This window comes from Echinops telfairi, unplaced genomic scaffold, assembly GCF_000313985.2.
Source record: "Echinops telfairi isolate 266 unplaced genomic scaffold, ASM31398v2 ScPeMD7_1;HRSCAF=3_0, whole genome shotgun sequence".
Classification (NCBI taxonomy): Eukaryota; Metazoa; Chordata; class Mammalia; order Afrosoricida; family Tenrecidae; genus Echinops; species Echinops telfairi.
In genome coordinates this window covers 29730169-29747041 of record NW_022103896.1, presented here as the reverse complement: position 1 = coordinate 29747041, position 16873 = coordinate 29730169, and the positions used below count along the sequence as shown (strand labels likewise).

The 16873-nt window shown below is 39.3% G+C and overlaps 1 protein-coding gene across 1 annotated transcript in view; it reads left to right on the top strand.

Annotated features, from left to right (window-relative positions):
- Positions 1-16873, top strand: part of PKHD1L1 (PKHD1 like 1) — a 182255-nt gene that overhangs the window by 132460 nt on the left and 32922 nt on the right. The window contains 9 exon segments of the mRNA XM_045287100.1: positions 630-803; positions 3032-3135; positions 5055-5184; positions 6314-6435; positions 9626-9716; positions 14606-14754; positions 14837-14959; positions 15865-15976; positions 16056-16172. Coding sequence (XP_045143035.1) covers positions 630-803; positions 3032-3135; positions 5055-5184; positions 6314-6435; positions 9626-9716; positions 14606-14754; positions 14837-14959; positions 15865-15976; positions 16056-16172 — 1122 coding nt within the window.

Below are 16873 nucleotides of genomic sequence, written 5' to 3'. Positions count from 1 at the left end.
GACTTGTAAAAATGTAGTATTTAATTTATGTTATGTTCAATACTTCCCTTAATATGTAAATATACATATTGTGTCTGATACACTAGTACATATTTATAAAGTGTGTAGTTGATACAAAATATGCTATGGGGAAAATGAAGTCAAGCCAGCTTTCGGAGAGAGAAAATTACCTGTGCATTACTAATTCCCCAAATGACCTTGGGCTAATTCTCTGCCACATCTCCTTATCTCTTTAGATTACAATAATCTAAATTGAGAGTCTCAATTTACCATGCAACAGTGTTTCCTGGTATAATTGGGAGTGGTTGAAGACCACTTCAAAGTCTGCTAAGCAATAATTTCATAATTACTGATTATATAACAGTCGTTTTGGTATAAATAGCAGATATATAGTTTCTGTTATATTTAAGTTTTGAAATTAAAAGGTATGTTACCTTCAAGCCTGACATCTACCTTTGTTTAAACATGCAAATCTAATCAATTCATGCATTTGTGTTAACTTTTGGACTAATACATCATTCTTTAGGCAATGAGTTCATAAGCCAAGGTAAAGGCAAAGAAATCATAGAATCTAATTATGATTGGGGTTTCTCAGTACTGGTAATAATTTAGTTGACCTTCTGTTGCAGCGGAAGAATACCACCTCCCAGGCACAGGTCTGAGCTACACGCTGGCAGCTGATGTGGGGATATTGAGTAGAAACATCAAAATCGTGGGTGAAGATTACCCAGGTTGGGCCAAGGAATCTTTTGGTGCACGAGTCCTGATCAGCTCATTTACAGAAAATATGATGACATTTAGAGGTTTGGTCCAACACTTTATTTTTTCTACGTGAAATATAATATGATTACTTCTAATTTTCATAATTCTTCAATAATTCTCCATTTTTCTATGGGGCCATATGGAAAAGCAGTCTTGAGAAGAATTAAGTAGCCCAGGCTTGATCTTCCAATCAGATTTCCTAATGTGATTAGGAGTTATTATTTTATCTTCAAAGACCACAAGAATTACTGACAAGTCACTTTTGATAACTGCTTAAACTAGCCTTGTACCTAGGCAAATATAAAAATACCATGTGATAAGAAGTACAACAGATTATCTGCTTGTTCTATTTTGTTTTAAAGAAAACATCAATGTCTATCCCCAAAAGAGGAAACCGTTTAATTAATCCTAATGTGCTCATTGCCAGTTGAATAGTCATGAACTTTAGCTGATCTTATTTCTCTATTCCTTTCCACCATCATTTCATCTACAAATAGTTCAGGAAGGAACTCAAAGGGTGGCACAGGCTTTCTAGTCCCATGAAGATGTATTGCCTCAGAACCCCACGGGGCAGTTCTACTCCGTCCTCTAGTGTTGCTGTGAGTTGGAATTGACTCATGGCAGTGAATAATCTGTAATACAAATATCAAACCTATTAAAATGGTAATAATAGTTACTCATCAAATACCAGCTGGTTCTTTCCTTTCTTCCTTCTTTTAGTGTTAAAATCAGAATCTAAAAAAATCCATGTTGTCATTGATTCTGAATTTTAAGTCCCTTTGATTCATTTCTCTTTCCTTGCAATTTACCTATCAAAGTAGCTGGGTCACCTACGCAATAGAGGTTTAGTCTGGAATGTCAGGATTGCATCCCTGGAACTGAAATTGCTCTTCTTGCCCTTGTATTTCCAGTGTATGAAGAGTTAAGAACTAGAGACTTGGTCAGATTCCGGGCCAAGTTTTAGGAAGTCTTTTTTAAAGGTGGTGGTGTGTTTTCCATTTCTCCCTTGGAATAGCTGCTAATGATCACTATGAGAACCCATTAAAGCACTGCTTTTAAATGGTGAAATGCTAATCCCACCATTCCTCTCTCCTTGGTAACCTGGAATGCTTCCATAAAAAGAAGTTTCCTAAGCAAGTAGTTTGTCTAAAGGGAAGTTCATACAGGAAAGGCAGGGAAATGCTCTATTCTTTCTTTTACTTAATGGTTTTCTAGATGATGTGTTGAACTAGGCATTTGTTGTTTTGTTTTATTGGTATTATTCTGAGCTCAAGGATTTAAAACAGGGCTTTGAATTAGTTCATTCTAATTTGGCCCCTTGCTGAGCATTTGCAGTGCCATGTCAGATATACAGAATCAGGATCTGTATTTAAGAACACCTCTTAGTGATTCTTACAGATCCAGTTGTGTAGATCTTTTGAAAACCTAGATTCTGATTCCGCATACATCTGGTAAAAATGCCAATTCTTAGCAAGGGTTGAACTGGAATGAACAGGTTCAAAGTCTTGGTTCCAAACTATTGATGTGGGCTCAGGTAGAAAGCAAATGTTTTGAGAATGATGATGGCAACATATGTACAAATGTGCTTGACACAATAGATGGATGGATGGATTGTGATAAGAGTTGTGCGAGTCCCCAATAAAATGATTTTTTTAAAAATTGATGTGATCTAATCCATTGTGGTGGTTAATTGTGAAAATGCTCCACTGTTGGTCTTTGGAATCTTTTCATGTTGATGTGCAACACCTTTTGACATGACTTAGTTTGATTACCTGGTTGCTTTCAGACTGTACCGTCTGAAAGAAAAGATATAAAGATATTGCCCTAAAAGCTCGTCCACATCAGAACTGAAGTGTTGGATCAAGTGTACCTTGTGCCTTGCATTCTCAAAGGGGGCCCTATCACCCCAATGTGGTCAGAATTTGGTCCTTGGAGGACAGCAATTTGAGATATTACCATGTTTTTTTACCTTGCAAGAGACCACTATACATTTAAAGGTATTCGGTGTGCTTGTGGCATTAAGATGTCATAGAAAGGGGTGGGGGAGTTAGGAGAAAAACATCTAAAAAGACACATCAGTAGGTCAATGAAAAAAAGTTGAGAAACACTTTTTTATTGGGGTTAAAGAAAGAAAGGGAAATAAAGCAATATGATTTCCATGAAATTTTAAAGCAATTTTGGGTAAGTTTTTTAAAAATATGTATTGCTTAAAAAAAACTATGTGTTTGTTTTATTAAAAAAATTTTATTTCACTATCCCCCACCTTTAGGAAAAGCAAGAATAAGTAATGTTGAATTTTATCACAGTGGTCAAGAAGGCTACAGGGATAGCCCTGATCCAAGATATGCCATAACATTTCTTAACCTTGGACAGGTTTGTACTCCATTTTTAATCGCTTCATTGGTTCAGACTGAGTGTTTTATGTCTATTTTCTCTTTCACTAACTCTACCAACTAACCAATTGACGGGAAGAGGTCCATGTTTGTGCTCCTTACAGAGAAGAGTGCCTCACAAGGCTGTCCAAACTGTAGGGAAATATCACTGATGCCGCACCCAAGCAGACTGTTGTTAGAGACCGCCCCGCCATGGTTGTAGTGGTCCACCGACAACGAACTGCCAGAGCTGTGGCCTGACTCTGAAGAGGACAAAGAACAAGGGCTATCATTGCTGATCTTAGCTAGATCTTCTTTCAAAGCAAAGGATGCTAGAAAGATACTTGTGTTTTATTGACTGTGCAAAGGCCTTCAACTGCATGAACCATGGTGAGCTATGCATAACCTTGAGAAGAATGGAAATTCCAGAACATCTGATTGTGCTTATGTGGAACTTGTACATGAAGCAAGAGGCAGTTTTGTGAACAAAACAAGGGAATACAGCCTGGTTTTAAAAATGGAAAGGGTCATATCATTTCACTGTGCTTTTTCATTCTGTGTGCTCAGCGAATAATCATAAAAGCTGGATTATATGAAAAAGAATGTGCACCAAGACTGGAGGGAGGCTTATTAACAATCTGTGATACACAGGAGACACAACCTTGCTTGCTGAAAGTGAGGAGGACTTGAAGCACCTGCTGATAAAGATCAAGAATTGCATCACAAGGGTGGGACGGGGAGAGGGAGGATAAAAAAAGGAGCTGATACCAAGGGCTCAAATCGAATGTAAATGTTTAGAAAATAATGATGGCAATATATGTCCAAATATGCTTGATGCATATTTGATGTATGGATTGTTGTAAGAGTCCCCAATAGAACGATCTTTAAAAAAAGAATTGCAGCATTCAGTATGAATTATGAATCAATGTAAAGAGTTGACTGAATTTCTCACAACTGGACCAATAGGTGACATCATGATAAATGGAGAAAGGGTTGAACTTGACAAGTATTTTGTCTTGCTTACACCATAATCAGTGCTCATGAAGCAGCAGTCAAGAGCTCAAAAGACTCATCACATGAGGTCCATCTGCTGCACAAGACCTTTAGCGCATTGAAAAACAAGGATGTTACTTTGAGGACTAAGACGTGCCTGACCCAAACCACGGTATTTTGTATTGTCTCATATGCATGTGAAAGTTGAACACTGAATAAAGAAGACTCAAGAAAAATGGATGCATTTGAATTGTGGTCCTGGGGAAGAATATTGGAAGTACCAGGGACTGCTAAAAGGACCACCTAATCTGTCTTGGAAGAAGTATGGCCAGAGTGCTCATTAGAGGCAAGAAATGGTGAGACTTCATGCTATATACTTTGGAAATATTGTCAGGGGCAACCAGTCGCTGGAGGAGGACATCATGCTTGGTAAAGTGGAGGGGCAGTGACAAAGAGAAAGGCCCTCAAGCAGATGGACCGACACAGTGCCCACAACCCGGGGTCAGGCATAGAAACCACTGTGAGGATGACCCAGAACTGGGCAATGTTTCATTCTTTTGTGCATAGAATCACTGTGGGTATGAGCCAACTCGGTAGGACCTCACAACGACACTAAATAACCATATCTAAAAATTGTTAAAAACCATAATCTAATACAATGAAATGTTCTGGGATGTTTTTCTTAATAATCTTTTTCACTAACAGCAGCAGTTGATTCCACCCATGTTATGCATCTGTTTAAGTTCAGCGGAAGAGCCACGGAAAAGTAGCACAGCTAAAACTGTAGATGCATAAAATATGCATTCTTGTTCTTTTCTATTTTATCTAAAGTAAATATGCTTTTGCTTTATTTCATCATAACTTCAAGGTATATGGAAATTTCCCTATAGAAAAGATACGTTTTCATTGAGTCCCCTTGTTTTGTAGATTGAGGAACGGGGCTCATCTTATGTCCGAGGCTGCGCTTTTCACCATGGCTTTTCTCCAGCAATTGGTGTGTTTGGGACCGATGGACTGGACATAGATGATAACATCATTTACTTTACAGTAGGGGAAGGTAACATAATCTCATCTATAAAACCTGTAAACAATTGATCTTCCTGAAAGGATGGCCATGTTCTAGATCGGCACTAAAAAAGCCCAAGTAGCTTAATACTACTGAATCAATGCTGACTCATTGGGTCACTATAGGTCAGAGTAGAGCTGCCCCTTTGGGTTTCTGAGGCTGTGAATCTTTATGGGAGCATAAAGCCTCATCTTTCTCCTGCAGAGCTGCTGGTGGTTTTGAACTGCAGACCTTGTATTTCCAGCCCAACACATAACCCACTTTTCTACCAAGGCTTCTTACATTTGCACTAACATAGTAATTAGTAAGTCACAAAGACTATTGAGCTCTGGACATGTGGTTCCTGTGACTGAGGGACTGAGTTTTTTCATTTTAGTTGTCCTTAATTTAATTTGAATTTAAATAGCCACATGTGGCTATGGTTAAGGACCCCTGGTGGTACAGTGGTTAAAGCATTTGTCTGCTAAAGGACCAGCCACTCTACAGGAGAAAGACATGTCAGTCTGCTTCTGTAAAGGTTTACAGCTTTGGAAACCCTGTAGAGCAGTTCCACTGCTCCTGGAGGGTGGCTATGAGGCAGAATCTGCATGGTGGCAGTGAGTTTGGCCTCAAAGACCCTATTGAAGGGTGCAGCCCTCAACTATGGAAGAATCCTTATCACATTCTGAGTCCTTGTGAGTCATCTGGTCGTTAATAGCTTAAAGTATGTTATTTTTAAAAATATGTTTCACATGTTTATAGAAAGATTATTCACACATAAAGGTTATTGTCTTCTAGAGATTATATTCAACTTTAGACATTTTGAATATCAGTATAAAGTGTAATGAAAGTTGATTTCATGTCCATAAAAATCACACGTGTATGTTGAGATCTGGAGTGAAGCTCATGAACCCACATATTTTACAAGCACCCCAGGAGAGTCTGACGCAGACAGTCTATTAAAGAGATAGCATTCCATGATCAAAGGTCCTAGGCATAACTCTAAGAGGCTTATTTGGCAAGCAAATCTACAAAATAATTTCACAGAAAAATCAGACATTCTCACAGTGCCCGTGACACAGTTGCATTTGTGTTTGGGGTTCTCTCTTTCCCTCTGTCCTTCCCCCTTTCTTTTGAGCAGGGATAAGAATATGGGGGGATGCCAACAGAGTCCGAGGAAATTTGGTTTCACTTTCGGTTTGGCCAGGAACCTATCAGGAGAGAAAAGATTTGAGTTCAACTCTCTGGCATGCTGCAATTGAGGTAATGTAAGCAAAGTAACCACTCTTACTCATGTTGACCCCATGTGATGGAGTGCAATTGCTTTCATGGTTTTCCTGGAGCCTGAAAGGTCCACAGGTCAAGACTACCAGCTGTTCTGTAGGAGAAAGATGAGTTTTTCCACTCCCATAAAAAGTTAGTCTCAGGACAATGGACAGTGCAAGATACGAAATAACAATATATAATCGATCAAGGATTCACAAGCGTGGAGGGTGGGAGAGGGAGGAGGGAAAAGAGGAGCTTATACCAAGGGCTCAAGTAGAAAATGTTTTGGAACATCAAGTAGAAAATGTTTTGGCAACATCTGTACAAATATGCTGAAACAATTGATGTATGGGATGTTATAAGAGCTGTAACAGCCCCCAATAAAATGATTTAAAAAAAAGTTAGTCTCAGTAACTGGATTAATGATTTCTCAGGGCAAGGGAGTTTGAGGGGAAATGGGGAGCTAATAACAAGGAGTTCGAGAAAGAAGACGTGTTCTAAAATTGATTATGGCAATGATTGGTAATGAGTCTTTTTGATGGAACTATTGAATTTTATGATATGTGGATGATGCCCCAATTAAGCTGTTAAAAAAACAAAAGTTACGGGGACAGTTCTACTGTCTTGCAGGGTCACTCTGAGTTGGAATCAACTCAATGGCAGTGAATTGAGAATCTTCATGGAAGCAGATCACGCAGTCGATGTGGGTTTTAACTTCCTTCCTTTCAGTTAACAATTAAGCTCTTAACTGCATATTTTCAGGCAAATAATTCCTGCACTATATTTTTCTTTAATCTGTGTAACCCTCTCAAACATTAGTTTCTGTGCACTGCACACGCATGGCACAGTGGCTGCAGCCATGGGCTCAGACATACGCACAATGGTGAGGGTGGCGCAGGACAGTGCAGTGTTTCGTTATGTTGTACATAGGATCACTGTGAGTCGGAACCAATCTGATGCACCTAACAACAACAACAACAACATGCACACACAGATGTTACACACATGTGCGCCTTATTGATGTGGGCATATGATATGCTGCAAAATACTGTACCTCCTGTTGGGCTTTCTTTCTGCTGATGTCCATTGTTTAAATCACTTTTTATCCACGATTCTTCAACACTTATCACTGAGAGTCCTGATTTCAGAGTCTCTCTGCTATTACTTTACTTAGTGCCTTGAACATACTGCTTTTAACTCTCTGGATTTAGTTTCCATCCTCATATGAACAATTAGAATGATTTCAGGGGGGTTTAAAACATCCATGGATAAATGGATTCTCTAAAGTCCCTCTCTTGTCTAAAATTGTTATGATTCTATGTAAGGTTTATTTACACTTAGCTGATTGGATCTGTTAGATCTCTCTGGAGCTAGATTTATACCTCCGTCCTTATACCTCGGTCCTTGGCTCCGCGCGAGAAAGAATTCACGCCGAAGCCTGGTTCGTGATCGAAGTGAGTTTTATGAGGGTTAGAAGAAGTTTCAGGTTTACACGGCACCCAAGGGGCTCCTCCCGGACATGCGGCCTAGCTGGAAGCGGCTCAGCGTCCCGCAAAGCGTCCCAAAGTCTTGCCGAAGCTCTCTGCGCCTAAGTTCTCTCTCTCTCCCTTCTCCGGGCTTCTGCCTTTTTAAGGATTCCACAGGGAGGCGTGGTGGAAGACCCCTGATTGACCCCATTGGCTGAATTGAATTTACCTGGCTAGGTGAGCCAATTCAAGTTCACGCTCATGCCTGCCTACCTGTGGGAACCCTGAACATGTGCGGTGCACCACTCCTTTGTTTCCCTAGCTTGGCCCTCTGGGCACGCATTAACGGACATTCCCAGCCCTTTGCTAACCTACCTAACAGATCCTTCTTGGTTTCCATGACGTTTCTTCTTTACTGTAGCTAAGACGACTGGCAGGAAAATGGAAAGCACAGAGAAAGGATTTGGAGGAGGACAGTGTCCGTTTCCCCTTGCTTTTTAACACTTCCCTCTGCATAAGAAAGAAAGGTACTCAACACAGGGATTTTTGAAAGTGGGATAAGGGTTGAGTTTTGTTTTTGTGCAGTTAATTAAGGATCCCTAGTGTCACTGTGGGTTATGCATCGAGCTGTTAACCCCAAAGTTGGCAGTTCACACCCACCAGCTTCCCCACAGGAGAAAGGCTCTCTGCTTCCATAAAGATTTAGTCTCAAAAACCCAATCCTGCTATTAGTCAGGATTTTAACTTGGAGTTACTCATAACTACCTTAAACCAAAACCTGGACATCTGAAATGCACTTTTTACCTCTGTATTAACAAATGTCTTCTTTTCACCTTTTTACAGATGTTAAAACGCAATCAATTGTCAATTCTCATTTTTAAAAATTAACTATAGGTTTGTACATTTAAGAATTTCATTAACTCTCTTCTTATCATAACGTTAAAGGATGAGGGTATTTAGTATGTTCTCAGTGATAGAACTTCTGACCATTTTGCTGATGTCATTGGCAAGAATGAACACGTATTTTCCTTCCGACCACTGTGGCGTGGCATGCATGCCTACCTAGATTTTTTTATTGTAGTAGATTTTGTTTAAACTAATGGTTGATTCTATCAAAGTAGAAGGGCAGCAAAAAAGAGGAAGACCCTCACAAGATGGGTTGACACAGTGACGAGAGGAATGGGCTCAAAGGTAGCACTGTTGTGAGGATCGAGCAGGGCTGGGTGCTGCGTTCTTCGTTTGTATATCAGGTCACTACGAGTGGGAGCCAGTTTGATGGCGCTAACAACATAAATGCTACATTGTTTTCTTAAAAAATAAAAGTAAATACAACATATAAAATATATTACAGACTATAACAAATAGTGCAATAAAACACATAACTTATATAATATGATCATATTCACATTTGGTCTATGGCTTTTAGACCAGTGAATTCAGACCCGCAGATTCTGTGACTGGAATGAAAACCTCCTTAATGCAGCTTTCGAACAAAGTCCGGTATATATAATACTTAGTGATGGTTCAACACCAAGAACTATTGTAATTTTTACATGTGTATCGTGGAATGGAATGAGGTGAACCATGTCTTAAATTTTTCCTTTTGAATATGTCATCATAACTAGAGATTTTCCTGTGTGTGTTATGCATGTACTCTCGTTGTATACACAATGGTTTATGGAAAGGCCTGACCCAAAGCATTCCCTTTATCACTGCACTAGATAAACAGAGGAACCAACACAGTCTTACAAAATAACATCGTTGCTGGATTTGGAAGGGCAGGCTACCGCATTGATGGGGAACCTTGCTCAAGTAAGTCTTTCCAAGTAGAATAACTAATGCTAGTATTTAAATTGTTCACATCTGTTAAAGATTCGTAACTATTGAGTAACTAATACAAATCAGTAACTATTTGACACCTGACTCAAGCCATGGTGTTTTCAATTGCCTCATATAAATGTGAAAGTGGAACATTGAATAAAGAAAACTAAAGAAGAATCAATGCATTTGAATTATGGTGCTGGAGAAGACAATTAAAATTACCATGACCTGCTAAAAGAGTAAACTGATTTGTCTTGGAAGAAATATGGCTAGATTGCTTCTTAGAGGCAAGCATGGCAAGACTTTGTCTTACATACTTTGGACATGTCGTCAGGAGAGACCAGTCCCTGGAGATGGACATCGTGTTTGGAAAAGTGGAGGGCAGGGAAGGAGAGGAAGGCCCTCAAGGAGATGGGCCGACACCATGGCTGCAACAGTGAACTCAAGCAGAGGAATGGTCCTGAGATTGGCACAGGGCTGCGCTCTACTTCACTCTTTGGGGCATAGGGTCGCGGTGGATTTGAACCGACTTATGGTGTCTAACAGCGACAGCGGGTGTTTACCTGTTCGATATGTGGTTTATCTTCCCTCTCAGCACTGAAAGCAGTCAACAATTATTTTAAGACAGCATTTAATTTTTTTAAATGGATAGGCTTTTAAAGATAACTTTCTTTTTCCATGATCATTATCTAAAAGTCTGTGTAACAATGTTCTTGATTTGGCTGGTATTTGAATAGTGAGTATCTCCCCCCATTACTACTTCCACTTTTTTTTTTAGATTATTGAATCTCTAAAACCCTCCCCCTCATCTAAAATTACTATGACTCTGTACTTGAGGTTACTTACATTTCTAAGCAACGTAAAGTCACTGTGCATCAGAATCCACCTGGTGGCAGTGATGCTGGTTTGTTTTTGTTTCCTTTTTTGGTTGGGGAGGTTTGGGAGAATTGGAATCTACTGTATGGCAGTAGGTTTGATTTGTTTTTTATTATTATTATTTTATACAAGCTAAAACCTGCTAGCACGAAAAAGTCAAAAGCTAAGAACACAGAGTCCTGGTGTATTTCTCTTGATCTGATTAGTAAAACTTAAGAATGAACTGAATAATTACTCTTTTGGCAAGGCTGTTGGCAAACAGGAGCATTGACACCTGGTTGGCTAACGGACAGAGTGGTATAGCCCCTATAGGAAGAATCTAGCGGTGTCTGCCTAAGGGGTGGGTAGATATACCTCCCACTCAGCAATCTCACTTCTGATAAGTTGGCCGAGTTGGTTCTACCATGTGTGCGGGTGTCTAAAACCTGAGGCACTTGGTGGGTGTGAACAGAACAGCCTGAAAGTGGGGCCTAAGCTGCATCTTACAGTATTGACAGGATCTAGCCATGTTGAATTTTAAAACTGCCTGTTTCTCTAACCTCTGTGCTGCCCTAGCCACATACCCTAAAGGAAGTATTTACTCTGTGTTCTGGCATATGGAGCTTATCACAATCTTTCCCCAGAGGGCTTTATCCTGTTGTCCAACAGATGCAGGATGCAACCGCTAAGACCCAAAGGGTCTTGGTGCACAGCAGTATTAATAAATCTTCTTTACAATGGGCCCTTTTCATAGCAACTTCCTGCCATTGTCCTGTGACCGTTCTATCATTAACTGGGGTGCACAAGCGCGTGTGCTTGCAATTATTCATCCTTAATGAATCAAGTAAGCCCACATACAGTGTTAGCACCGATCCCCTCCCACTGAATTGAGTTCTAACTCAGGGTGACTCAATAGGATACACTGGAATTGCCCTTAGGGTTTTCAAGACTTTAAATCTTTATAGCAGCAGATTATCACATATCTCCCGCCATGAAGCTGGTGAATTTAAACTGCTGACCTTTCAGTTCGTCACCCAGATATTTCATCTCTGTACCCACAAGCCTCCAGTCACCCACTAGCCAATGGCTTCACTTCTTGATTTGGTTGGTATTTGAACATTAAGGATGTCATCCCACTGCCTCTGTCACTGTTCTTTTTTTGATGGCATATAATCCACATACCATATAATTCATTCGTTTAACAATATTAAGAACAGTTATGTAATCATTACTACCAATTTTAGAACATTTTCTTCTTTCTTGTACTCATTATTAGCTCCTGTCATGCCACTGAAAGACCCAGACATACCATTGAAAGACCATTATTCCTGTTACTGCCCCTAGATTTAACTACCCTGGATTTCATATACAGAAAAACATACCCCCAAATCCAACAATAACAAAGTAAAACAGAGAAAAACGTCAATTGAAAAGAAAATAGTAAGAAGTAGAACACATTTAAAATGGGTCAAAAGGGAGATCAAGTGATAAGGTGTTAAATTTGCACCTCACTGCATCTGCAATCATAGCACCCCTTTGGCCTGGAGCCAGAGGAGAGTCACTGGAGGTTCAATCCACACACATTTCCCCTTCACTTTGTCTTTAACTGAAATAACCTTAAAATGGGCCAAAGGGGAGATCAAATGATGGAATATTACATTTTAATCTAACTACATCTGCCATAATCAACTTTACAATACTCTCTGTCTGATAACAAGGCTTTTCACATCACTTAAGAGTTTAATCTGTACAAGTCAACCATTTGTGTCACTGTTTATTTTGTCTTTTTTAGACTAACAAGTCTCTAAAATCCCTCTCTGGTCAATTGTTATGATTCTGTATTTACATTTCTAAGTATAGAGTTACACCTCTATTTACCAATTGCCACTATTCAATGTTTCCATTTTAAAATGTGTAGTGTTCACAATTGTTAAAATATGCTAGCATGAAAAAAATCCAAGTCCTCCCCCTACCATAGCCACTCCCAGATATCCTGACCTGATCTCCCCAGATTGCCTTTCAGCCGATCACAGTTTAGTGTGATCAATTCTGCCTCCAACTGTCAGGGAAGGCTGTGTTCTTTATTGTCAGGTGGAACTGCCATCTTACCTCTGAATTTGGGGGTTTTCTCCGTATGAATTGTCTCTGGGCTACCAAGAAATCTCATAATATTGTTTTTACAGAGAGAGTCTTCACCCTGGGTTAAAACTTATACAACTATCTGTGAACAATATGATTGATCACAGCATTGCCCTAGCAGACAACTGAAAACCACCTATGTCTAATAATGGTAAACTAGTAGTATAAACTGTGGCAAAGCCAAATATTGAAACTGAGTCTATTCTGACTCAGGTGAACACATATAGGTGTCCAAAGTTGTAAATCTTTATGGGAGCAGACTGCCTCACCTTTCTCCCAAAGAGTGACTGTTGAGTTTGAACCACTGACCTTGCAGTTAGCATTCCTATGGTGTCACCAGAGCTCCTTATTAAAGCAGTAGGGCTTCTGAGAAAATAATGAACAAGAGCACTGTGTATTGATGTGGGAACATCTCTCAAAGAGTCCCAAGTGATAAATGGAGGATGCAGAACGATATATAATACTATTGTGCACATTGTCCATTTTGCAGGGAAAGCACCCAAAAATAATACATTGACATTTGTTTGTGTTTACATTTTAAAAAGAAACACAATATATACAGTCCTGTTTTTTATCTTCTTAAGAGCAAGTCATTTTATGTGGGTTATCTCACTTCATGTTGAACTAATCCTGGTTAGGTATGGAAACATTTTACATATGAGGAAACAGGTTCTAAAAGGTTCGATGATTTTTTCAAAATCTACATATATCGATTCAACAAATATTTAATGAGCTCTACTGCACTTCCTAGGCTCTTGAAATATTCTAGATTGAGAAGGAGCTAGACAGAGCGTCTCCTCATAAAATGTACATCCTAGTAAGAAAGGGGAGACAGTTACAACACAGAAAACAAATCAATAAAATATTAAGTGAAAAAAAAGTTCATTGCAATGTTTAGTGATAAGGAGTTACTTTGAATCAGGTAGTCAGGGGAGATCATCTAAGGAGGTGATGCTTGAAAATTAAATGATTATAGAAGACTAAACAAAAGTTGTGCTGGGGAAGCATTTCACTAAAAAAAGTGTGGCATCCTTTTAAGTTTAGGCTTGTTTGGATCCAGACCACATGCTCTTTCTAATAGAATGTGTTTTTAATCTAATGCAATAAATCAACCTTATGTAAATAATTATACAGTTATTTTGAATAACAACAAAGATAAGTTAGAAAAAGTAAATAGCAAGTAGGGAAAACCATAAGTGGTAGAGCCATGTTCACAAATAGATATATTCAAATCCTATGTTTTTAATGTAAGCAGTGTATTTGAACCACTGACCTTGTAGATAAAAGAAAAAGATAAAAGATAACTGCATAACCCACTATGCCACCAGAGTGTGAGTGTGTGTGTATATATATGTACACACACACACACACACAGCTCAAACCCACTGACATTGAGTTTATTCTGATTCACAGTGAGGGTTTTCAAAGCTGTAAATCTTTACAAAAGCAGATAGCCTCAACTTTCTCCAGAATACCTTGTGGGTTTGAACCACTGACCTTTAGATTAGCAGTCCAGTGCTTACCGGACAGCACCACCTGGGCTCCCTCTCTAAATATAAAACCAAACCAAACTCACTGCTATCCAATTAATTCTGACTTGTGGCAACCTTGTAGGAAGGGTAGCACTGTCCCTGTGGGTTTCCTAGACTGTAACTCTTTACTGGAGTTGAACGCCTCGCCTTGCTCCCTCGGAGTACCTGGTGGTTTCGAACTGTGGACCTTGCTGACTGCAGCCCAACTCAAAACCTCAAATTTATATATACATTTATGTATTTGTAAATCTGTACATTTTAAAATAATTTCAATAATCTCAACTAATACTGTTTACTAAAGTTACATGACATGGCTTTTGATATCAATTTTGTGGCTGTATATTACTTGTCCAGGCCAGGCCAGTCCCATGGAAAAGTGGTTTGACAATGAAGCCCATGGAGGTTTATACGGTGTCTATATGAACCAAGATGGTCTCCCTGGATGTTCTCTTATACAAGGGTTTACCATTTGGTCATGCTGGGATTATGGAATTTATTTTCAGGTAAATGAGACCCATGTTTGTGATTGTATATTTTCTTCTATTATTGTCCTTAGTACTATGTAACCTACAAATTGTATTACAGACCACAGAAAGTGTCCTTATCTATAATGTGACCCTGGTTGACAACGGAATGGCCATTTTCCCAGTCATTTACTCACCAGCTGCTGTATCTCACAAAATCTCCAACAAAAAAGTGCAAGTTAAGGTAAAAAAATGAAAACAGCTTCAAAAAGGAGAGAGAAAACTGTAATATAACTGAAGAGCTAGTGAGAGTGATTTATTTGACCACAACTCCCTGCCTTTGCTCTCGTTGCTTTCTTCCTGGGTGCTTTGCGTCCTCTCGCCTCTCCCCTCCCGCCACCTCTTCTTGCTCATCACCTGCTCATCTTACACAGGCTTATTCATCCACTTCCTGTCCAAAACCTTTCCTGAACTCAAGTAAGGTGTATTGACACTCCCTCCAAAACTGCTCCTACTGTACTCTGCCCAGAAGTCTCAGGATGACAAAAGGGTTTGCACTTGACAACTAATTCATGGAAGTAAAGTCTAGTGACCTGCTTCCGGAAAGATTCCAAACCCAAACCAAACTCACTTACCACTGAGTCAATTCCAACCAAGAGGAACCCTGTCACACAGGCTAGAACTGCCGGGTGGGGTTCTGAGACTTTAAATCTTTATAAGAGAAGATAGCCTCCTCTTTTTCCTTGGGTGCCACGAGTGGATTTGAGCCACTGACCTTGTAGGTATCACCTTAATGCATAGCCTGTGCCACCAGAGCACTCAAGAAACCCCTTGGAGCAATTCCACTGTTCCATGGTATTACCATGAGCTAGAATGAACTTTATGACACCAGTTTGGGTTTGGAGTGGAATCTTGGACATAGTTCTGTCTAATGAATATGACGCATCATTATATATAACAACAGGATTATCCTCTACTGTGTTTAGTCATTCCATTAAGGGCAAAAATCAACTTTGATTAGTTGATGATCTACTTCTTGAAACTTCTGGTTGTCTTTTGCTAGTGTGGAATTTGGTATTGTTCATGATTGTATTTTGATTTGGGAATAGCTCTTATTAAGGCTACGCTGTTGGACCCCTTGTTTCCTAGAGATCATTAATCGTTGGAAGCAGCCCAGCATTTAACTGCTCTGATGTCCTAACAAACGATGATCCTAATATTGAGCTTACTGTTGCCCATAGGAGTTCTAGACCGCCATCAGGTGAATAGTTTGGAAACTTTCAGTTTGGTTTTCATACGAATATATATTTAAATTTCATGACTTTTTTCTTCTATACAAGGTGGGAGGAGTGGAATTTGCTGGCCTACCTTTGCTTCAGCCCATAACATGGCCCCCCGGAAACCCCATGCAGGAATCATGAATTACAATGCCATCAGTGGTCTTTTGGACATCTCAGGCAAGTTTAAGGACAGTCTTATGTTCAACTAAACTCTATAAAAAATACTATGGAGTATAACTATTTAATGGCTCACAAAAAAAATATTTTTTTAAATGAAGGCCTTTTTTTTTTTTTTTTCAATAAACCTGCCCAATAGGACAATCAAAGAAATCAAACATCAGGGTCAAAAGGTTCCCTGGCATCTCTGGGTTACAAATGAGATTCCCTCTGTGTCTTCGAAAATCTTGGAACATTGGACCAGGAGCATACAGCACTATTAGATAGGCATTGAACTGCTAACCAGAAGGTTAGGAGTTGAAACCCACCAGCTGCTTTGTGGGAGAAAGATGAGGCTGTCTGTCTGGTCCTGTAAAGATTGTTAGCCACTAAACCCCTATAGAACAGTAGTTCTCAACCATCCTAATGCTGACACCCTTTAATACAGTTCCTCATGTGGTGGTGACCCCCTACCCTAAAATTATTTTCGTTGCTACTTCATAACTATAATTTTGCTAATGTTCTGAATCGTTAAGTAAATATCTGATATACAGGATGTATTTTCATTATTACAAATTGAACATAATGAAAGCATAGTGATTAATCACAAAAAAATATATAATTATATATTGTGAAATGCTTATTTCTAATGACAAATAAATGAAATGTCTTGAAGCCTGGTGTAGCATGGGTAACAGTCTTCACGCCAGGTACTTTTTTTT